Source organism: Onthophagus taurus, unplaced genomic scaffold (assembly GCF_036711975.1).
Source record: "Onthophagus taurus isolate NC unplaced genomic scaffold, IU_Otau_3.0 ScKx7SY_16, whole genome shotgun sequence".
Lineage (NCBI taxonomy): Eukaryota > Metazoa > Arthropoda > Insecta > Coleoptera > Scarabaeidae > Onthophagus > Onthophagus taurus.
The window spans coordinates 283,257-309,725 of NW_027248941.1; the positions used below are offsets into that span (position 1 = coordinate 283,257).

The window sequence follows — 26,469 nt, forward strand, 5'->3', positions numbered from 1 at the left end:
AACATTCTTTATACGATAGTATTTTGTTTTTCTTAAAAATTCATTTCTTTCCCCATCAAAAAGCACACATTTTAATCTAGTAGCGCTAGACACAAAAGAAACAATTAAACGTTATTTTGTAATAAATATCTACTTATTTATTTATTTTGACAAAAATAACAACGAGTGTAAAACATTCATGCGCTACTATACTCTGTTTTTAAACCAGGAGGAGTAAACGCGAAAGTCAGATTTACACTAGGAAAAATCACCAGAAAATATCACTAGATATTTTGGCGGTAAATTTAAATTAATAATTGTTATTGTTTATTTATTTACTTATTATTGTATTTATTTTCGTTTGTTATCGTCAACACTAAACATACAAATTAACATTGAAGTTATGAGTGTATTTATTTCAAAATATAATAAAGAAGGGTTTAAGAACACAAAATTTACAATAATGACACGAAACTGTCGAATTGTCAATAACCTAACCTTCAAATTCAAAATTCAAAATTGCCTGTGTGTGAACCTTCCTCGCATTCAACCAATCACGTGCAAGGTCAATCTGGTGACAAATTTAAAATACTCCTCCTGGTTTAAAAACAGAGTATAATTGCCAAAGAAAACTTCAAGGTATAATTAATGTTTGTAAACAAAACTAACCTTACCTAACATTCCTTCACGCTATAATTGACATTACAAAAGAAAACTTCACGCTATAATTGCCATTACTAATTGCCAAAAAAAACTTCAAGGTATAATTAATGTTTGTAAACAAAACTAACCTTACCGAACATTCCTTCACGCTATAATTGACATTACAAAAGAAAACTTCACGCTATAATTGCCATTACAAATTGCCAAAGAATACTTCGTGGTATAATTAATGTTTGTAAACAAAACTAACCTTACCGAACATTCCTTCACGCTATAATTGACATTACAAAAGAAAACTTCACGCTATAATTGCCATTACAAATTGCCAAAGAATACTTCATGGTATAATTAATGTTTGTAAACAAAACTAACCTTACCGAACATTCCTTCACGCTATAATTGACATTACAAAAGAAAACTTCACGCTATAATTGCCATTACAAATTGCCAAAAAAACTTCAAGGTATAATGAATGTTTGTAAACAAAACTAACCTTACCGAACATTCCTTCACGCTATAATTGACATTACAAAAGAAAACTTCACGCTATAATTGCCATTACAAATTGCCAAAGAATACTTCATGGTATAATTAATGTTTGTAAACAAAACTAACCTTACCGAACATTCCTTCACGCTATAATTGACATTACAAAAGAAAACTTCACGCTATAATTGCCATTACAAATTGCCAAAAAAACTTCAAGGTATAATGAATGTTTGTAAACAAAACTAACCTTACCGAACATTCCTTCACGCTATAATTGACATTACAAAAGAAAACTTCACGCTATAATTGCCATTACTAATTGCCAAAGAATACTTCATGGTATAATTAATGTTTGTAAACAAAACTAACCTTACCGAACATTCCTTCACGCTATAATTGACATTACAAAAGAAAACTTCACGCTATAATTGCCATTACAAATTGCCAAAGAATACTTCATGGTATAATTAATGTTTGTAAACAAAACTAACCTTACCTCACATTCCTTCACGCTATAATTGATATTACAAAAGAAAACTTCACGCTATAATTGCCATTACAAATTGCCAAAGAATACTTCATGGTATAATTAATGTTTGTAAACAAAACTAACCTTACCGAACATTCCTTCACGCTATAATTGACATTACAAAACAAAACTTCACGCTATAATTGCCATTACTAATTGCCAAAAAAACTTCAAGGTATAATTAATGTTTGTAAACAAAACTAACCTTACCTCACATTCCTTCACGCTATAATTGACATTACAAAAGAAAACTTCACGCTATAATTGCCATTACAAATTTCCAAAGAATACTTCATGGTATAATTAATGTTTGTAAACAAAACTAACCTTACCTAACATTCAGCGTCCGAAGACACAGGGCTAAACCCGAAACTTAAAAATATACACCTTAACGCTGAATAACAATTAAAACTAGAACTAACACTTGCACTAGAACTATATTCTGTTTTTAAACCAGGAGGAGTAAACGCGAAAGTCAGATTTACACTGGAAAAAATCACCAGAAAATATCACTAGATATTTTGGCGGTAAATTTAAATTAATAATTATTATTTATTTATTTACTTATTATTGTATTTATTTTCGTTTGTTATCGTCAATACTAAACATACAAATTAACATTGAAGTTATGAGTGTATTTATTTCAAAATATAATAAAAAAGGGTTTAAGAACACAAAATATACAATAATGACACGAAACTGTCGAATTATCAATTACCTAACCTTCAAATTCAAAATTGCCTGTGTGTGAACCTTCCTCGCATTCAACCAAGCACGTGCAAGGTCAATCTGGTGACAAATTTAAAATACTCCTCCTGGTTTAAAAACAGAGTATAGATTAAAATATTAGGTTCCTTTTGGATGGGGAAAGAAATGAATTTTTAAGAAAAACAAAATACTGTTGTAAAAAGAATGCTTTTAAGATCTCAATAATAAAAAAAAATTTTGGCATTCCATTTAAAAAAAAAAAGTTGACAAAGTTTTGAAATAATTCGTCCAATTGAAAATATGATATCACCATCGTGTAGAGAGTGTCCTAAAACATATTACTGCCAAATATTTTGAAAGTAGTACCCATAGTGTGGCTAAAAAAGAATAAGGCGCTTACTCTGAATCAGGCTGTATAAAAGTTGTATTTCTACTAATAATATGTCATCTAAAAGCCGAAGCAGCTGTGCTGCTGAGGCAGTGGCTCAAGATATACAGAGTGTTTCAGGTTTTTTTAGCAGAACTATAACAGTCGATACATCTTTTAAAATTAGCACAAAAACTTCATATAAACATAGCTCGACAAACGCTTTGTTTTGAAGATACAGGGTGTTCAGGTTAAATTTGTAATTAATATTACACGTGTATTTCAACCGATTTTACTCAAATTTGGTATACGGAGGTTTTTTGGCATGAGAAAGACGATTATGGAGTCCGTTTTACTATAGTCGGTAAAAGGCGCCTTGTAACGTATTCTTTACGGATTAAAATAACAATAACTTTTCTGGCAGTATAATTTTTGAATAAAAATTCTTATTCTCTGTACTTGTTAAACAAAGCTGAGCTGCCTCGGCTTTTGGATGAACTATTAATACTAAAAATATACCCTTTATTTGTTGATTTTTGTGTCTTAAGACACTACTTCGGCAGATAAGTTGCCTCGGCTTCTAGATGAGCTATTGATACTAAAAATGTCACTTTTATTTGTTGATTTTTATGTCTTAAGCCACTGCCTCGGCAGCTGTGCTGCCTCGGCTTGTAGATGATATATTATTACTGAAAAAATAACGGTTATTTGTTGTTTTTTATGTTTGGAGCCACTACCTCGGCAGTTGAGCTGCCTCGGCTTTTGGATGAACTATTAATACTAAAAATGTACCCTTTATTTGTTGATTTTTGTGTCTTAAGACATTACTTCGGCAGATAAGTTGCCTCGGCTTCTAAATGAGCTATTGATACTAAAAATGTCACTTTTATTTGTTGATTTTTATGTCTTAAGTCACTGCCTCGGCAGCTGTGCTGCCTCGGCTTGTAGATGATATATTATTACTGAAAAAATAACGGTTATTTGTTGTTTTTTATGTTTAGAGCCACTACCTCGGCAGCTGTGCTACCTCGGCTTCTAGATAATACATTATTACTGAAAATATAACCATTATTTGTTGTTTTTTATATTTGGAGCCACTGCCTCGGCAGCACAGCTGCCTCGGTTTTTATGTAACATGATTATATTGAGAATATAATCTTTATTATTTTATAAAAATTCGAGCTATTGCCTCGGGAGCACAGTTGCCTCGATTTTTAATATAACGGTTATTTGTTATTTTTTATGTTTGGAGCCACTACCTCGGCAGCTGAGCTGCCTCGGCTTTTAAATGAACTATTAATACTAAAAATGTACCCTTTATTTGTTGATTTTTGTGTCTTAAGACACTACTTCGGCAGATAAGTTGCCTCGGCTTCTAGATGAGCTATTGATACTAAAAATGTCACTTTTATTTGTTGATTTTTATGTCTTAAGCCACTGCCTCGGCAGCTGTGCTGCCTCGGCTTGTAGATGATATATTATTACTGAAAATATAACGGTTATTTGTTGTTTTTTATGTTTGGAGCCACTACCTCGGCAGCTGTGCTGCCTCGGCTTCTAGATAATACATTATCACTGGAAATATAACCATTATTTTTGTTGTTTTTTATGTATGGAGCCACTGCCTCAGCAGCACAGCTGCCTCGGTTTTTATATAACACAATGATATTGAGAATATAATCTTTATTATTTTATAAAAATTCGAGCTATTGCCTCGGCAGCATAGTTGCCTCGGTTTTTAATATAACGGTTAGTTGTTATTTTTTATGTTTGGATCCACTACCTCGGCAGCTGTGCTGCCTCGGCTTTTGGATGAACTATTATTACTAAAAATAGAATAGTCTGCCTACTGAGATCCGTAATATTCCTCACCTTGTAACATTTAAAAACCACCTAAAACGTCATTTATTGGCTCTTCAAGTATCTTCCTGAAAACTTTTTCTTCTCCCTTTTCTTCTCTTCTTCTACTTTTCTTCTCTTCTCTTCTTCTACTTTTCTTCTCTTCTCTTCTTCTTTTATTCCAGCAACTATCATTATGCACCGTTTTTGGTGACCATAAGTTTAGCATAGCAGCTTGCCGTTCATTTATTGTTTTTCTATATAACTTAGTATACTGCTGATTGATTGGGTTGTTTGGAAGATATCGCTTACGCGATAAATCGACCCTTTTGCCTGTATTTATGTATTAAGTTAAATGTATACATTTTCTTTAATTTGTATTTTTTGTTTCTTATTATGGCAATAAATTTATTTATTATTTATTTATTATTTTATTTAAAAATGTACCCTTTATTTGTTGATTTTTATGCTTTAAGCCACTGCCTCGGCTTCTAGATAATATATTATTACTGAAAATATAACGGTTATTTGTTGTTTTTTATGTTTGGAGCCACTACCTCGGCAGCTGTGCTGCCTCGGCTTCTAGATAATACATTATCACTGAAAATATAACCATTATTTTTGTTGTTTTTTATGTTTGGAGCCACTGCCTCAGCAGCACAGCTGCCTCGGTTTTTATATAACATAATGATATTGAGAATATAATCTTTATTATTTTAAGAAGCCGAGGCAGGGCTTCTAGATGATATATTATTACTGAAAATATAACCATTATTTGTTGTTTTTTTGTGTTTGGAGCCACTGCCTCGGCTTCTATATAACACAATGATATTGAGAATAAAATCGTTGTTATTTTATAAAAAATCGAACCACTGCCTCGGCAGCATAGCTGCCTCGGCTTCTAAATGACATATTGATACTAGAAATATATCTTTATACGTAATTTTTTAAGTCTTGAGCTGCCTCGGTTTCTAGATAACACATCAACTGTGAAAATACAGTTGTTTATTGACGCCCCTCCGTTTAAACGGACGATAGAAAAAAAAAAATAAAATCGCAAAAACAAGGGTTTAATCTAATTTACAAGCGCCGTAACGTTTTGAACGAATTTCCCCGAACACGAAATTTATCGCAAATATCAAATTTTTAATACCACTCCGTGAATGTAACGTTTACGTTCTTTCCGAGGTTAAAAGAGGAAAGGAGAAAATACGAATCTGTCCCCCGGTCCATTAATATTAATCCCTGTTTTCCATTAGAGCTTATTAGGCGTTCGTTTGCGTTCTAGTTTTGTTGTTTTTCATAGATGGGGGGGGATTCGGGGCCGAGGGGGGCGGTGTTATAATCAACTGGGAATGTGGAATATTAATTTCCATAATGTGCCTATCGGTTGACGTGCGGTGTCACCGGCTTTTTCGCCGCCCCCGGTTTAAGGGGCGCGGCTGTCGCGTGCTCGCCGCCCCCATCCCCCCGACCACGTCCGATGAGTCGCGATAGTCGATAATGCCCTAATCAACCCTAACAGGTGGTTGAATTCGCCCCCGAACAACTACTATTATTACCTACACTAATGACCGCGTCACGTATATCAGGTCTTATAAAGTAAATTACTCTATCGTTACAACTACAAATGTGAAAGTAATTTTGTTGATTAAAAATCAACTTTATTGTTTTAATAAAAAATTAAATTCATTTCTTTTTAACGATTCCTTTTTGTCTTAGACGTTAAAATAATATCGATAATTTATACGTTGGGGGTTGCGGCGAACGATTTAAATTAGGCAATAACGCGGATTAAAAAAAAGAACGAGGAAACCGGAAAATGGTTTTGGCCTTCACGTCGCCTCCGCCCCACGGGGGCCGCAGGGCATTAGCCGCGGTTTTTCCGAAGGTTGTAAATCTTAAAAAATTGCTTCTGTGGGATGGGGGTCGAAGCGCGCCTTAAGAACGAACCTCCCTACTTATAACTCACAAATAAAACTTCTTATTTCTTTTTCTACCTATAATAATTCTACGTTATTTGTTACAACCAAAAATAATGATTGATTTTTGCTTTTAGAGTTTGGTTACCACGAGCCCACCGCTTTTCAGTCCAACCTCGTTAGTCGTCAATGAATCCAACACTTTGGTCGTTGCTGTCGCTTCAACTGGGGTATTAATAATTGAGTTACCGTCAAGATCTGCGCCTTATGGACTTTTTGAAAATAATAAAGAATTAATCTACTGCAGGTAAATAATGTTTTTTTTTGTTATTATTGATTAAGGCATTTAACTTTTGACTCTTAAGAAATTGTTTAAAATAATTGGTTTCCATAGTTACTCATGGTTACCGCTTTTTTTTATCATTTCAAGCAACGTAATGGAAAATAACGTTTTGTAATGATATAATTTATATCATTATTTATATCATCTACTCTCAAAAAGAGACAGTTCCCTACTGTATCGATTTGCCAAGTATCAAATCTGTAATAGTTATAATTTAAAGAAAAAAACGTAGAATCCCAAAATATGTGACCATCCTGTATCTTGTAAGCGATACAATCTCTATAAATATTTAAACGTTGTTTTAAAACACCCTGTATAACCTTTTTTGCTGTTTTCTATGTTGTGAGCCACTGCCTCAGCAGCGCAGCTGTCTCGGCTTCTAGATAATCAACAGTAAATATACAGGGTGTTTCTATAAGTCGTGGCATAATTTTAATTACAAATGCTATAGGTAAAATGATGACGAGTCGTGCTTTTTTATTTACGATTTATTTTCATGGACACCTACGATTAATGAAAACATTTCATAATCGATCTTTTTGTGAATAACTCGAAAACGATGCGTCTAAACAAAAATTTCTAAGAGTGAAAATAATTTTAAAATGAAATAGGCTTTTAGAATCATGTTGTAAGATTGAAGGATTTATGACATAATAAAAAATTTTAAGTATTTAACCTTTATGAACACCCTGTATAGCATTAATCCCGTGATTGCGTATTTAACGATTTTTCATGATAAAATTGCACTATTTACCAAATTTTATCTTTCTGAGACAAATCATATTGAAAATATTTAAAAAAATGTTTAAAAATTTCTTAACATAAAAGTTCATATCTTAGCCATTAATCGTTTAAAATTATACCACGACCTACGTGAACACTCTGTATATTATTGTTTAAGTCTTGAGCCAAAAATTGCCTCGGCTTCTAAATAACCAACAATAAAATGACAACCTTTATATACAGGGTGAGTTATTAGTATCCTGGCGGACAATAGCTGCTAAACCGTTTGAGAAAGAAAAAAATTTTTTATACAAAAGTTGGTTGTCACATCACTTTTTATTACGCAAAATTATTTTCACTTATACAGGTGTTCCATTTAAGCGTAACGGAAGGTACGTCAATTTATTTAAATGGAACCCCCTGTATATTTTATCATATTATGAATACAACTAAATTTGTTTATACAACCGTATATGTTACTATTTCACAACGTTCATACTTCCTGAGATATTCAATTGTTCTTCCAAAATGTGCCCATTACAAGATCTTTTTAAAAACGATGTAAAAACGACATATTTGCTTTGAAACTACGTCAGATAATAGTCAAAGCCAGTAGATAAATGATAATATTCAAAGATATTAGACAAAACTGTCCAGGGTGTTTATAAGGTTTAGTTACTTTTGATATTTTTCAAATAGCTTTTTCTTAAGTTTTTTAAATGGAACACCCTGTATATTGTGTGCTAATTGAATTGCTCATCAAGTGCCCTTTAATTAACGATAAGTATACCATATGTCGAACTTTAATAGTTTTCCTGATATTTAGAATTTAAAGAAAAATGTGTAATAAAAAGTCATTATTGTACTTAAAAAAGTGACAGAATTTCTTGAAAGAAAGAGCCTTTCTTTGTTTTTTCTTTTTTGTTTGTCTGACATTTGTAAATCAGTAATATTATATTAAAATACAATTTAAAAAATAAATAATCTTTTAACATGTACAGGGTGTCCAAATTTCAATGAGTTTGCAGGGTATCTCAGTTATTATGAAAGATAGAAAGTTGCGGCTTTCGCAAACCTGAGCTACTTTTTTGTAAAACTTACAATGGCGCAAACCAAATTTTCATAGCCCTCTTCGTTTTTGATATACAGGGAGTGTTTGAAATTTACGATTTTCAGACACCCCTGTATCTCGGTTATCCGGAAACTTAGTAAAAAAGTAAAAACGGATTCTAATAGATTTTATCACGTGGAATCCAATGGTGCACGTAGAATTTTTCTAATCATTACGTTTTTGCTTAACTCTTTATAAGTCATTGTACTATTTGTACATCTTATTTTCTCTAAAGTTGTAAATTATATGGCAGAACTTTTTAAATCTCATAAAGTACCAAGTCGCATTAAAATCTGGTATATGGCAGCAAAATTATTTTACATTATAAAATATTAATCAAATAATAAAAGGAATAACAAAAAATATAATACTAAACTACTAAAGTTAGATGATATATGACATACTTATCATTAATTAAAGGAAACTTGATGGGCAATTCAACCAGCACACAATATACAAGATGTTCCATTTAAAAAACTTATGAAAAAGCTATTTGAAAAACATCAAAAGTAACTAAGCTTTATGAACACACTGTATAGCGTATCTAATATCTTTGATACTGCCTTTAAAAAACTTACGAAAAAGCCATTTGAAAAACGTCAACATATACAGTGTTTTATGAACACGCTGTATAATATACCTAATATTTTTGAATACTAACCCCTGTATAGCTGCTTCGATGAGCTAACGACATATCAACAGTTGTAATATAACCTTTATTTATTGTTTTTTGTTGTTTATTCTTTATTTATTCTTTATCTGTTGTTTTTTTTAAATGTTGAGCAGTTACCTCAACAGCATAGTTGTCTCGGTTTAAAGATAATATATAAAGCTAAATATTTTTGAACAAATTTTTATAACCCACACTGATTTGTACAATCTCTTCGATTTATTATCTTATGCTTTTGATGTATACGAAGGAGTAACTGGACCCTCTTTAGAAGTTAAAGGGGTGGGTTGGGGTTGGTTGTGTGATATTAGCCAAGTTTTAAAGGGGTATACATTAGTGGGCGACGGAGGAGACTCTAAGCTGAGCTGCTGCTGCTACTCTTACCGGTCGGAGGGCAGAAAAGGACATTATTTAAAAGTTGCTCGTTCGTTCGTTGGAGGCGACGTCGGTCGTATAGAAATATTTTGTAATTTATGCCCGAAAGTAGGAAGGAAAACGGCGTCGCACCTAATTGCAGTTTCGGTACAAACTTATATACACAACCTTATGCTTTAGCCGGTTACTTTTTTTAAAGGGGGTAATAAAGAAAAGAAGAAAGTAAACATTTTGATTAATATTTTTAACGCAATTTGAATGACGAATAACACGATTTTTTAAAATGGTCCTTTTAAGAGTTTATTTTTTTTTGGTTTCCAGTCTTAGTTTGTTGCGGGAGTAGCGTTTAAGGCGAGAAATTAAAGGAATCGCCTCGCCAACTTGTTAATCCCCGAAAAGGGGGGTATTAACGAAGCTACCCCCCTTCGTCCCAAAAATACAAACGGGCCATGTTTATCAAATAATTCGCGCGGAATATGACCCAAGTTCGTAACCCGTAAACGTTCAAAACTGCAATTATCGGGATTAAAGAAGTCCACTCAAACTTGAAGTTCTTGCTTTTACCACAAACATTAGAATTTACTCTTCTAGCCATTTCTAAAAAGTCGAAATTATTATTGCCACCTATAATACGTTTTACTTTATTAATTCGCCGTAAATAATAATAATAATCGGCGAATAACTTTTTTAAATGTTTCACGATTTTAATCCCAAACTGGTTTTAATCTCTACGTAGTAACGAAAACACACGCGGAAAGGGCGTCCGCCTACGTAAGGGCGAACGAAGGGATGGGGTTGGGGCCCCCCCGCGAGTTTGTGCCAAAACTACACGGGACGCGAACGCGCGCGCGCCTCCCCCTTAATCCAACAATAATTTTATAGGTTTTTTATGCAAATTCGGGGCAAATCTTAAAGCCGCGCGCTTCGCCCTCTTCCGCCATAATTTCGCATTAGGACCTGTGTGTACTTAATTGCGGATACATTTAGAATGAATATTCATTTGTTTTATGCCCAGCGTCGACTACGACCGACGATTTTCAAAACCACAAACCCTCCCAGAGTATTAACCAAATATTATTCATTTTCTAAAAAATTTTAATTCTAATCCAATTTCCATGAGCTTTGAATAACCTAAAAATCAATGTCTTAGTCAATACATCCACAGTTTCAAAACCCTGTAGCTATATTCGAATGAAATTCGGATGTGATATTTAGAGCCCGAGGCAGCGCAGCTGCTGAGGCAGTGGCTAAATACTTAAAAATAATAAATAAAGCTATTTATACTGGATTAATATGTTATCAAGTGGCTTTTTCTGTCAATGGATTCTCATTCTAGACAGAAAAAAACACATTTTCTTAAATTTCAAAGGTGGTACTTTTGGAAAACCCTGTATAATTAAGTAGTGAACACTGCAGATCAACCTCAGCTGTTAAAAAATTCGTCTTTATTTATAATTCATTAAATCTAGAACCCCTGCCTCGGCAGCACAGCTGCCTCGGCTTCTAGATAAAACAATTTTTATTTGTTATATTTTAAGTCTTGCCGAGGCAATGACTCGCCTCGGCTCTGAGCTTGTAGATGACGTATAAACTCACTAAATAATCTTTATTTAGTCACTACTATTTAGATTTTGTAGAGTTAAGACAAAAATTTAGTTTGGGTTAAATTACTTAATTTTAATCTAATAGATTCCGATAGATGGAGTTTCTATAATTACAGAATTAATTTTTTTTGTTTTAGTTTTTTTTGTAATAAGACTAATATCGAGAAAGTCGTTTGTATGTGGGGTAGATGGGGCGCGTGCCGTCGTTCGTGGTTTTTATCTGCGCGGGCCAGCGCTGAGCACGTATTTTCCCTTCTTCTCTAGTTTTTCCCTTTTTCGGACCCGCGGTCCTGAATTATTGCGTTTGGATAGGGTTATTCGCATCGATAGCGGGTTTTAATTTCTCTCTACCTATTTGCACTTCGCCCTCCCTCTCCCCCTCGATGCCGTTTTGTACTTTTTCTGAAAAACCGAACCATCCCCCCTTTTTTATTCTTTTCCTACTTGTTAAAACACTTTTATTGGATTTTTTTTTATTTGGTTGTTGAGAAGATTGTTTGATGTCAAACACGATGTGTTTGGGGCAAAAAATAAAAAAGTTAAGTTATAAAGTGTTAAATGTCAAAATTAAATGTAACGATTTTTTGATAAATATTGAAATGGTCTTAATAAGAATCAAAATTGCTTTAATTTGATACCAAACACGATATATTTGGGTTGAAAAATAAAAAAGTTAGGTTGGAAACTGTTAAATGTCAAAATTAAATATAACGATTTTTTGATAAATATTGAAATGGTCTTAATAAGAATCAAAAATGCTTTAATTTGATACCAAACATGATACATTTGGAGTAAAAAATAAAAAAGTTAGGTTATAAAGTGTTAAATGTCAAAATTAAATGTAACGATTTTTTGATAAATATTGAAATGGTCTTAATAAGAATCAAAAATGCTTTAATTTGATACTAAATACGGTATGTTTGAGTTAAAAAATAAAAAAAGTTAGGTTATAATCTGTCAAATGTCAAATAACCGCAATTTTTTTTGTTAAAAATTAAAATATCTCGATAACGATTGAAGATAAATAGGTCGAGTTTGGGTTCATTTTAAAGGATTTTTAATTTTCTATCCATTTATGTTAAAAAAAGAACAGCTTTATAACTAAAAAAACTCTTTGAATCGATACTCCGCTGAATTCGGCCTAGATCTTTCTAAAAGGTTAATTAATAAAATGTAAAAAAGTGCGTAAAATAGTATCTAAAAAGTTCTTCGTAAAAACTTGGGATATTTTATTAATACTATCATATAATTTTTATATCGTATCATAAACTAGAATCTTTATGCTTCAATTTAACATATATATCATATCATTACCATTAAAAATACAGATGATATGATTTTTCGAAAATTTTATATTATCTTTGATTTGAAAATTTGACAATTTCTTCTTTAATAATCTTTTTCTGAAAATTTTATTAATATTATCATATAGTTTTTATATCATATCATAAACTAGAATTTTTAAGCTGCCATTTAACATATATATCATATCATTACTATTAAAAATACGGATGATATGATTTTTTGAAAATTTCGTATTATCTTTGATTTGAAAATTTGACAATTTCTTCTTTAATAATCTTTTTCTGAAAATTTTATTAATATTATCACATAGTTTTTATATTATATCATAAACTGGAATCTTTAAGCTTCCATTTAACATATATATCATATCATTACCTTTAGAAATACAGATGATATGATTTTTTTAAAATTTTGTATTATCTATGGTTTGAAAATTTAACAATTCTTTAATAATCTTTTTCTGGAAATTTTATTAATATTATCATATAGTTTTTATATTATATCATAAACTAGAATCTTTAAGCTTCCATTTAACATATATGTTATATCATTACTATTAAAAATACAGATAATATGATTTTTTGAAAATTTCGTATTATCTTTGATTTGAAAATTTGACAATTTCTTCTTCAATAATCTTTTTCTGGAAATTTTATTAATATTATCACATAGTTTTTATATTATATCATAAATTAGAATCTTTAAGCTTCCATTTAACATATATATCATATCATTACCATTAAAAATACAAATGATATAATTTTTTTAAAAATATGTTAGTTTATATTTGAAAATTTGACAGTTTCTTCTTTAATCTTTTTTTTCTCGAAATTTTATTAATACTATCATATATTTTTTATATCATATCATAAACTAGAATCTTCAACCTCAAATTTAACATACATATCATATCATTACCATTAAAAATACAAATGATATGATTTTTTTTAAATATGTTTGTTTATATTTACAAATTTGACAGTTTCTTCTTTAATATTTTTTTTCTCGAAATTTTATTAATACTATCACATAGTTTTTATATCATATCATAAACTAGAATCTTCAACCTCAAATTTAACATATATATCATATCATTACCATTAAAAATACAAATGATATGATTTTTTTAAAAATATGTTTGTTTATATTTACAAATTTGACAGTTTCTTCTTTAATATTTTTTTTCTCGAAATTTTATTAATACTATCATATATTTTTTATATCATATCATAAACTAGAATCTTCAACCTCAAATTTAACATATATATCATATCATTACCATTAAAAATACAAATGATATGATTTTTTTTAAATATGTTTGTTTATATTTACAAATTTGACAGTTTCTTCTTTAATATTCTTTTTCTCGAAATTTTGTTAATACTATCATATATTTTTTATATCATATCATAAACCAGAATCATCAACCTCAAATTTAACATACATATCATATCATTATCATTAAAAATACAAATGATATGATTTTTTTTAAATATGTTTGTTTATATTTACAAATTTGACAGTTTCTTCTTTAATATTTTTTTTCTCGAAATTTTATTAATACTATCATATAGGTTTTATATCATATCATAAACTAGAATCTTCAACCTCAAATTTAACATATATATCATATCATTACCATTAAAAATACAAATGATATGATTTTTTTTTAAATATATTAGTTTATATTTACAAATTTGACAGTTTCTTTTTTAATATTTTTTTTCTCGAAATTTTATTAATACTATCATATAGTTTTTATATCATATCATAAATTAGAATCTTCAACCTCAAATTTAACATATATATCATATCATTACCATTAGAAATACAAATTATATGATTTTTTTTAAATATGTATGTTTATATTTACAAATTTGACAGTTTCTTCTTTAATATTTTTTTTCTCGAAATTTTATTAATACTATCATATATTTTTTATATCATATCATAAACTAGAATCTTTAACCTCAAATTTAACATATATATCATATCATTACCATTAAAAATACAAATGATATGATTTTTCTAAAAATATGTTTGTTTATATTTACAAATTTGACAGTTTTTTCTTTAATATTTTTTTTCTCGAAATTTTATTAATACTATCATATAGTTTTTATATCATATCATAAACTAGAATCTTCAACCTCAAATTTAACATACATATCATATCATTACCATTAAAAATAGAAATGATATGATTTTTTTAAAAATATGTTTATATTTACAAATTTGACAGTTTCTTCTTTAATAATATTTTTCTCGTAATTTTATTAATACTATCATATAGTTTTTATATCTTATCATAAATTAGAACCTTTTAGCTTTAATTTAACATATATATCATATCATTACCATTAAAAACACAGATAATATGATTTTTTTCCTACTTGTTAAAACACTTTTATTAGATTTTTTTTTTATTTGGTAAGAAATTTTTTTTCGGAGCTCAACGAAAAATTTATTAATACCCGCGCGGTTTCGCCAACGAAAAATTAACAAAAAGGGGTGACCCCCGAATTTATTTAACTCGCACTTTATGGAGTGTAACAAACGCAATTGCAGCAAAACTTGAAAACGGTTTCTTCCTACTCAAAAAAAAAACAATATAAACTATAACGAAATACGCGAGTCTTAATGAAAAGAAAAACTAATTGCAACTCCACCCCAACGGGGGAAAAAATAACCCTTGAGGGTGAAAAAAATCCAAAGGTGCAAAACGTAATTCGTATATTTCACCCCCCTTTAAGAAAGGAGAAAAAAAATTAGTGAAACGATAATTTTAAATTTACGATTTGAAATGAAGTTAGGAGAATGAATGGAAAGGGTTAGAAAGTTACGTGACTCCTTTTTTTTTAATTTTATTTTTGTGGGGGAACATGAGGAAACGAGGAAAGGTGGGGTCCAATATAGCCGCTTAGATAATTTTTATACGTGTGAATTTCCCTTCTCTTTTTCGTTGAAAGGGCGATTTATCTTCGCCGGAAACCGACGCCGCACAAATTTTAACCCCGTACACGAAGAAGAAACGGACATTAGTCAAAAATTTAATGTTCTCTCATTCGGAAATTACAGCGGGATTAAAAATTTCAAGCATTTTTAGACCACGTTTCCCCCCGAAACCAATACAACGTTGTATCGTCCAGGTTGCGGTTCGCCCGATACATAATAGAACGGCTAAAATATGGCCTTATTTCGGCGCGGCGGTTGGTTTTGGGGCCTATATCTTATGATCAGACCCATCCCCCCAAAATCCACCCCCCAAACCGAATTCGCCCAATTCCAGCATCCAAAACCCGCACTTGATTATTTATTCATTAATTAATCTATGCCTTTGGCGCGGAGGGAGCGAAAATATACTACTCCAGCGAATTCTCCCTCCTTAACACTTACTTAAATAAAACGAATTGATTCCCATTTATTTATTTATTTATTTATTAAAGAAAAAAAAAGAAATAATTTTATTAAATTAAAAAAGTTTTAATTTTAAGTCGTTAAAAGTCCTCCTCGTTTTGTTGTCTTCGCCCCTTTGAGTTTTGACTCTTCTTCTTGTCTAAATCGAAATACAACGAAGAGCTCTTAACCCGGTCTAGGTCGGACCGGCGGCGCTTAATTTCTTTTCTAACGCGATGTTGGCAACACCTGTCCCCCGAATTTTCAAACTTCCATTATAAAGTGTCTCCTCAGAGCCATTATGTCACGGCGGCCCACCTCTAAATAGGATATATATTGCACATTAAATTAAAGTTGTTCGCAATTTGCCTTCCCTTCTTGCCCCCTTCGTTCTCGCCGCGAGTAGGGGGCCCCCGTACGGCGGAGGATGTATTTATTGCAAAATTCCGCGTCGCCGGATGAAACTTCAAAAGTCGTTAAGGGCTAAATACATACACACGTACCTTCTATGCAAATTGTCTACTAGTTAATTTTAAGTTTTCGTGATTTATACAAAGAAAACTTTCCTTTCTTTTTTTGCAGGAGTCACGCGTTATTGGAATCCTTAGCTTTTAATGGAAACGTTGAGATATGCCAAGTCAAGTTTCATATCGGGAGTCATCATGATAATCACGTTTTGATTTTAACCTCGAATAATGTGTTAAGGTGAGTTAAGGAATCTTAATAAGAATCGAAAATGCTTTAATTTGATACCAAACACGATATGTTTCGGGTAAAAAGTAAAAAAGTGATAAATGTTAAAATTAAATTTAACGATTTTTTTGATAAATATTAATTTGATCGCAATAAGAATCAAAAATGCTTTAATTTGATACAAAACATGATATATTTGGGTTAAAAAATGAAAAAGTTAGGTTGTAAAGTGTCAAATGTCAAAATTAAATTTAACGATTTTTTGATAAATACTGAAATGATCTTAATAAGAATCAAAAATGCTTTAATTTGATGCCAAACACAATGTGTTGGGAGTAAAAAATAAAAAAGTTAGGTTAGAAACTGTCAAATGTCAAAATTAAATAAACGATTTTTTGATAAATATTGAAATGATCGTAATAAGAATCAAAAATGCTATAATTTGATGCCAAATACGATATGTTGGGGTTAAAAACTAAAAAAGTTAACTTATTAAGTGTCTAATGTCAAAATTAAATGTAACGATTTTTTGATAAATATTGAAATGATCGCAATAAGAATCAAAAATGCTTTAATTTGATACCAAACACGATATATTTGGGTTAAAAACTAGAAAAGTTAGGTTAGAAACTGTCAAATGTCAAAATTAAATGTAACGAATTTTGATAAATATTGATTTGATCTTAATCAGAATCAAAAATGCTTTAATTTAATACCAAACACGATATATTTGGGTTAAAAACTAGAAAAGTTAGATTAGAAACTGTCAAATGTCAAAATTAAATGTAACGTTTTTTTGATAAATATTGAAATGATTGTAATAAAAATCAAAAATGTTTTAATTTGATACTAAACACGATATGTTTGGGTTAAGAAATAAAAAAGTTAGGTTATAAAGTGTCAAATGTCAAATAACCGCCATTTTTTTTGCTAAAAATTAAGATATCTCGATAACGGTTGGAGATAAATAGGTCGAGTTTGGATTCATTTTAAAGGATTTTTAATTTTCTATCCATTTATGTTAAAGAAAGGAACAGTTTTTTCTAAAAAGTAAATTAATAATATGTAAAAAAGTGATTTTTTTCGTTGTCACTTCTCACACAAACATTAATAACTGTTAAATAAATTCTTTTACCTCGAACTTTAGCATCAAAAACAAAAATTCGTTCAATTTAGACCTAAAAAGACTCCAACTCATAAATTTATGTCGAATGAGGAACATAATGAAGTTGGAGATCTTTATTTATCGGATGAATTTAATGCAAATTTTGAGGAAGAATCTGATTGTTTAAAAATTTGATGTTATTTTTTGTTTGTAAATTTTTTCAGTTTCTTCTTTAAGAATTTTTTTCTGACAATTTTATTAATACTATCATATATTTTTTATGTTATATTATAAACTAGAATATTCAAGCTTTAATTTAACATATATATCATATCATTACCATTAAAAATACATATGATATCATTTTTTGAAAATTTCGTATTATCTTTGATTTAAAAATTTGACAATTTCTTCTTTAATATTTTTTTTCTCGAAATTTTATTAATACTATCATATATTTTTTATATCATATCATAAACTAGAATCTTTAACCTCAAATTTAACATATATATCATATCATTACCATTAAAAATACAAATGACATCATTTTTTGAAAATATGTTATTTTATATTTACAAATTTGAAAGTTTTTTCTTTAATATTTTTTTTCTCGAAATTTTATTAATACTATCATATATTTTTTATATCATATCATAAACTAAAATCTTCAACCTCAAATTTAACATATATATCATATCATTACCATTAAAAATAAATATGATATGATTTTTTAAAAAACATGTTAGTTTATATTTACAAATTTGACAGTTTCTTCTTTAATATTTTTTTTCTCGAAATTTTATTAATACTATCATATATTTTTTATATCACATCATAAACTAGAATCTTCAACCTCAAATTTAACAGATATATCATATCATTACCATTAAAAATACAAATGATATGATTTTTTAAAAAATATGTTAGTTTACAAATTTGACAGTTTCTTCTTTAATATTTTTTTTCTCGAAATTTTATTAATACTATCATATAGGTTTTATATCATATCATAAATTAGAATCTTCAACCTCAAATTTAACATATATATCATATCATTATCATTAAAAATATAAATGATATGATTTTTTTAAAATTATGTTAGTTTATATTTACAAATTTGACAGTTTCTTCTTTAATATTTTTTTTCTCGAAATTTTATTAATACTATCATACAGTTTTTATATCATATCATAAACTAGAATCTTCAACCTCAAATTTAACATGTATATCATATCATTACCATTAAAAATACAAATGATATGATTTTTTTTTAATTATGTTAGTTTATATTTACAAATTTGACAGTTTCTTCTTTAATATTTTTTTTCTCAAAATTTTATTAATACTATCATATAGTTTTTATATCATATCATAAACTAGAATCTTCAACCTCAAATTTAACATATATATCATATCATTACCATTAAAAATACAAATGATATGATTTTTTTAAAAACATGTTATTTTATATTTACAAATTTGACAGTTTTTTCTTTAATATTTTTTTTCTCGAAATTTTATTAATACTATCATATAGTTTTTATATCATCTCATAAACTAGAATCTTCAACCTCAAATTTAACATATATATCATATCATTACCATTAAAAATACAAATGATATGATTTTTTTAAAAATATGTTAGTTTATATTTACAAATTTGACAGTTTCTTCTTTAATATTTTTTTTTTTCGAAATTTTATTAATACTATCATATAGTTTTTATATCATATCATAAACTAGAATCTTCAACCTCAAATTTAACATATATATCATATCATTACCATTAAAAATAAATATGATATAATTTTTTTTAAAATATGTTAGTTTATATTTACAAATTTGACAGTTTCTTCTTTAATACTTTTTTTCTCGAAATTTTATTAATACTATCATATAGTTTTTATATCATATCATAAACTAAAATCTTCAACCTCAAATTTAACATATATATCAAATCATTATCCTTAAAAATACAAATGATATGATTTTTTTAAAAATATGTTAGTTTATATTTATAAACTTGACAGTTTCTTTTTTAATATTTTGTTTCTCGAAATTTTATTAATACTATCATATAGTTTTTATATCACATCATAAATTAGAAGTTTCAACCTCAAATTTAACATATATATCATATCATTATCCTTAAAAATACAAATGATATGATTTTTTTTTAAATATGTTAATTTATATTTACAAATTTGACAGTTTTTTCTTTAATATTTTTTTTCTCGAAATTTTATTAATACTATCATATAGTTTTTATATCATATCATACACTAGAATCTTCAACCTCAAATTTAACATATATATCAAATCATTATCCTTAAAAATACAAATGATATGATTTTTTTAAAAATATGTTAGTTTATATTTATAAACTTGACAGTTTCTTCTTTAATACTTTTTTTCTCGAAATTTTATTAATACTATTATATAATTTTTATATCACATCATAAACTAGAATCTTTAAGCTTCAATTTAACATATATATCATATCATTACCATTAAAAATACAAATGATATGATTTTTTTAAAAATATGTTAGTTCATATTTACAAATTTGACAGTTTCTTCTTTAATATTTTTTTTCTCGAAATTTTATTAATACTATCATATAGTTTTTATATCATATCATAAACTAGAATCTTCAACCTCAAATTTAACATATACATCATATCATTACCATTAAAAATACAAATGATATGATTTTTAAAAAAAATATGTTAGTTTATATTTACAAATTTGACAGTTTTTTCTTTAATATTTTTTTTCTCGAAATTTTATTAATACTATCATATAGTTTTTATATCATATCATAAACTAGAATCTTCAACCTCAAATTTAACATATATATCATATCATTACTATAAAAATACAAATGATATGATTTTTTAAAAAATATGTTAGTTTATATTTACAAATTTAACAGTTTTTTCTTTAATATTTTTTTTCTCGAAATTTTATTAACACTATCATATAGTTTTTATATCATATCATAAACTAGAATCTTCAACCTCAAATTTAACATATACATCATATCATTACCATTAAAAATACAAATGATATGATTTTTAAAAAAAATATGTTAGTTTATATTTACAAATTTGACAGTTTTTTCTTTAATATTTTTTTTCTCGAAATTTTATTAATACTATCATATAGTTTTTATATCATATCATAAACTAGAATCTTCAACCTCAAATTTAACATATATATCATATCATTACCATTAAAAATACAAATGATATGATTTTTTTTAAATTATGTTTATATTTACAAATTTGACAGTTTCTTCTTTAATATTTTTTTTCTCGAAATTTTATTAATACTATCATATATTTTTTATATCATATCATAAACTAGAATCTTCAACCTCAAATTTAACATATATATCATATCATTACTATTAAAAATACAAATGATATGATTTTTTAAAAAATATGTTAGTTTATATTTACAAATTTGACAGTTTTTTCTTTAATATTTTTTTTCTCAAAATTTTATTAATACTATCATATAGTTTTTATATCATATCATAAACTAGAATCTTCAACCTCAAATTTAACATATATATCATATCATTACCATTAAAAATACAAATATGATTTTTTAAAAAATATGTTAGTTCATATTTACAAATTTGACAGTTTCTTCTTTAATATTTTTTTTCTCGAAATTTTATTAATACTATTACATAATTTTTATATCACATCATAAACTAGAATCTTTAAGCTTCAATTTAACATAGATATCATATCATTACCGTTAAAAATACAGATGATATGATTTTTTGAAAATTTAATATTTCATATTCGTAAATTTGACACTTTCGTCTTTAATAATTTTTTCTTGGAAATTTCATTAATATTATCCTACAATTTTTTTATTATATCATAAACTAGAATCTTTAAGCTACAATTTATCGTACATATCATATCATGACACTTTAAAATAAAGGTTTTGCTAACTTTTTAGAGTTAGAATCATCCAAAATTGACTTTTTCGTGTTGCACCTCGGCGAGTTGAGGCAAAATCATTCCTTATTTATTACAAATTAATTTAATTTCAGATTATACACCGTCTCAGAAGGATCGACATCATGTTTAGGAACGTATTCGATCGGAATCCAACCAATCGGCCGATTCCCAGCCACAAAAACCTCGTTTTTAGAAGCACTCGGAGACACAGCGGTCGATTTCGATTTTGGCCAACCAGAAATCAAAAAAACCCAACCAAAATCAAAATTAAAATCAAAACCAAAATCCGCGGTCGATCGATTCAACAATTTAAACATCTCCAGTTTCGAAATGGATCAAAAAATTAATTTGGATTGGCCGATTTACGTTTTGTACAAAAACGGGGATGTTTACGTGGTGATTTTGGATTTGTTTAAGTGAGTTTGGAGTTAATTTTTGGGTTAATTAATTAATTGATGAGGTGGTTTTAGATCCCCGGCGATTGTTAAAGGTCCTTTGGAGATTTTTCCGAAAAATCAAGAGAATTATGGGGAAAATTCTTGCTCGATTTTAGCCCTCCCATCAATCCCAACGATTTTATGTATTTCTACAGAAAATGGGACAATTCACCACGGGATTATTTTAAGTACGGACCAAGAGAATGAAGATTACATTTTGGAAATGTCTAAAGAAGAGAGACCGAGTTTTATTAAAAATCCCGATCGAGCTTTGTATATTTTCGAGTGTATTGAGTTGGAATTGGGTTATTTGGAGGATTCGATTTCAAAAACGATTAATTTCCATCCAAACCAAGCGAATTCGAGCCAATACTTCGTTTATCATTTAACAGGAGTCCATTCGATCCATTTAAAATGCTTGGAAAGGTTGAATAAGTTCATTGATTTCGAAAATGATTGCTCAGAAATCGATATTTTCAGCGATACTTCGCTAGTCGATTACGTTTTGTGCACAAATTTGAGTCAAAAAGTGGATGAGAAATCGGAAAATTTAAACCCTGTCATTGGTTTTACGATATTTTACGATTTCCCATCGATTTTAATTTTATTATCAAACTCTCAATTAGTCACTTTACCTTTATCTTCATTATTTTCGGCCCCAAATCTCGATTTAAACGACCCCGACGATTTAAAAAACATGAATTCGCCTCTAAAAACGATTCTAAACGAGCCTTTCGATGTGAAGATACAAAAAATTCTTCAATTATCTTCAAATCCAATATTAAAAATTCAACAAAAAACGAATCCGACGCAACAGGAATGTTTCGATTTACTTCAAAATTCGTCGAAATTACTTCGCGAGCGCTTCAAAAATCATTTTTCCGCAAAAAACGAAATCGAAAAGCGTTTAAAAACTTTATCGAAACTCAAAGAGTTGCAAAAAGGGGACATTTTGAAACTAAAAGATGACCAAATTGATTTGAGGAACACCGCGGAGAGCTTGGCGGAAAAATACGAAGACATCAAAGATAAACAAGACGAGATTTTGAAGCGTTGCGAGACTTTATTGGTACAAATTTCGAAGAGGAAAGTTGAACCGAGTAAGGCGGAGAAATCGTTTTTGGGGGAATTGGAGGGATCTGGGGAGAAAATCGTGCTTTATGGGAAAGCGATTCAAAAGTTGAAGGAGAAAATTAAATACCAAGAGATTCAAATGAAAAATTGGCATGATCAGACGAAAAGTGAACACAAAAGTATTGGAATTGTGCAAATTGAGGCGATTAAATCGAATTTGCAAGATATGTAAGGTTTTTAATGATTTATTTTTGATTTAATCTGATTAATTTGGGTTTTAGGACCGAGAAGATTACGAATATGATTTCGGAAATTAACGATTATAAGAAACAAATCCACATGAAATGATTTAATTTTAATGTTTTTTTTGTATTATTAAATAATTCTTCGAGATATAATCCCATTTAATTCCACCTCTCAAATCACGTGCTCCAAATAGAGTTTTATATGTAGTCCTAATCCTCCAAATTACCTATATAAGAAAGAAAATCGATAATGTAATAATTTGCGAGCAAATTATTTGACATTAATTTCCAAACAAGAACTTCCTTGGTTCTGATATAGATATTTTTGAGTATTTAGAAAAGAGAGGTTAATCCAAGCACGTGATATTTTGAGATTAGGTGTTTTTAGAAACAAGAAAGGAAAGAAAAAATTGAGAAAAGGGGAAAAAACAGATTTAGCCTATAAATTTATTGAAGATAAGTTAAGAAGAAAACAATAGAAGATGAAGAAGGATCGGAATTTATCAACACCGCCACAGTCATTGTAAATATAACGATTTTTTGATTAATATTGAAATGATCGTAATAAGAATCAAAAATGCTTTAATTTGATACCAAATACGATATGTTTGAGTTAAAAAATAAAAAAGTTAGGTTAGAAACTGTCAAATATCAAAATTAAATATAACGATTTTTTGATAAATATTGAAATGATCGTAATAAGAATCAAAAATGCTTTAATTTGATACCAAACACGTTGTATTTGGGTTAAAAAATAAAAAAGTTAGGTTGGAAATTGTCAAATGTCAAAATTAAATATAACGATTTTTTGATAAATATTAAAATGATCTTAATAAGAATCAAAAATGCTTTAATTTGATACTAAATACGATATGTTTGTGTTAAAAAATAAAAAAGTTAGGTTAGAAACTGTCAAATGTCAAATAATCGCCTTTTTTTTGCTAAAAATTAAGATATCTCGATAACGGTTGGAGATAAATAAGTCGAGAAATATCGAAATATGTTAGTTTATGTTTACAAATTTGACAGTTTCTTCTTTAATATTTTTTTTCTCGAAATTTTATTAATACTATCATATATTTTTTATATCATATCATAAACTAGAATCTTCAACCTCAAATTTAACATATATATTATATCATTACCATTAAAAAAACAAATGATATGATTTTTTAAAAATATGTTAGCTTATATATAAAATTTGACAGTTTCTTCTTTAATATTCTTTTTCTCGAAATTTTATTAATACTATCATATAGTTTTTATATCATATCATAAACTAGAATCTTCAGCCTCATATTTAACATATATATCATATCATTACCATTAAAAATACAAATGATATGATTTGTTTTAAAAATATGTTAGGTTATATTTACAAATTTGACAGTTTTTTCTTTAATATTTTTTCTCGAAATTTTGTTAATACTATCATATAGTTTTTATATCATATCATAAACTAGAATCTTCAACCTCAAATTTAACATATATATCATATCATTACCATTAAAAATACAAATGATATGATTTTTTTAAAAATATGTTAGTTTATATTTACAAATTTGACAGTTTCTTCTTTAATATTTTTTTCTCGAAATTTTATTAATACTATCATATAGTTTTTATATCATATCATAAACTAGAATCTTCAACCTCACATTTAACATATATGTCATATTATTACTATTAAAAATACAAATGATATGATTTTTTTTTTAAATATGTTAGTTTATATTTACAAATTTGACAGTTTTTGCTTTAATATTCTTTTTCTCGAAATTTTGTTAATACTATCATATATTTTTTATATCATATCATAAACTAGAGTCTTCAACCTCAAATTTGACATATATGTCATATTATTACCATTAAAAATACAAATGATATTTTTTTTTTTAAAAAGATATTATTTTATATTTGCAAATTGGACAGTTTTTTCTTTAATAATTTTTTTCTGGAAATTTTATTAATATTACCATATAGTTTTTATATCATATCATAAACTAGAATCTTTAAGCTTCAATTTAAGATATATATCATATTATTATTATTAAAAATACAGTTGATATGATTTTTTTAAAAACAAGATGTTATTTTATATTTGCAAATTTGACAGTTTTTTCATTAATAATTTTTTTTTGGAAATTTTATTAATACTACCATATAGTTTTTATATCATATCATAAACTAGGATCTTTAAGCTTCAATTTAAGATATATATCATATCATTATCATTAAAAATGCAGACGATATGATTTTTTTTAAAACAAGATGTTATTTTATATTTGCAAATTTGACAGTTTTTTCTTTAATATTTTTTTTCTCGAAATTTTATTAATACTATCATACAGTTTTTATATCATATCATAAACTAGAATCTTCAACCTCAAATTTAAGATATATATCATATCATTATCATTAAAAATACAGATGATATGATTTTTTTTAAAAAAAGATGTTATTTTATATTTGTAAATTGGACAGTTTTTTCTTTAATAATTTTTTTCTGGAAATTTTATTAATACTACCATATAGTTTTTATATCATATCATAAACTAGAATCTTTAAGCTTCAATTTAAGATATATATCATATCATTATCATTAAAAATACAGATGATATGATTTTTTTTAAAAAAAGATGTTATTTTATATTTGCAAATTGGACAGTTTTTTCTTGAATAATTTTTTTTATAAATTTTATTAATACTACAATATAGTTTTTATATCATATCATAAACTACAATTTTTAAGCTTCAATTTAAGATATATATCATAACATTATCATTAAAAATACAGACGATATGATTTTTTTTAAACAAGATGTTATTTTATATTTGCAAATTTGACAGTTTTTTCTTTAATAATTTTTTTTTGAAAATTTTATTAATGCTACCATATAGTTTTTATA

General features: G+C 27.7%; 1 protein-coding gene across 1 annotated transcript in view; it reads left to right on the plus strand.

Moving 5' to 3' along the window:
- LOC111415411 (nuclear pore complex protein Nup88) overlaps nucleotides 1–23,713 on the plus strand; it is a 65,854-nt gene extending 42,141 nt beyond the window's left edge. The window contains exons 4-8 of the mRNA XM_071201030.1: nucleotides 6,634–6,803; nucleotides 16,606–16,728; nucleotides 21,897–22,220; nucleotides 22,275–23,543; nucleotides 23,597–23,713. Of these exons, the coding sequence (XP_071057131.1) occupies nucleotides 6,634–6,803; nucleotides 16,606–16,728; nucleotides 21,897–22,220; nucleotides 22,275–23,543; nucleotides 23,597–23,663 (1,953 nt within the window). The 3' untranslated portion in view covers nucleotides 23,664–23,713. The remainder of the gene's footprint in view (nucleotides 1–6,633; nucleotides 6,804–16,605; nucleotides 16,729–21,896; nucleotides 22,221–22,274; nucleotides 23,544–23,596) is intronic.
- The last annotated feature ends 2,756 nt before the right edge of the window (nucleotides 23,714–26,469 follow it).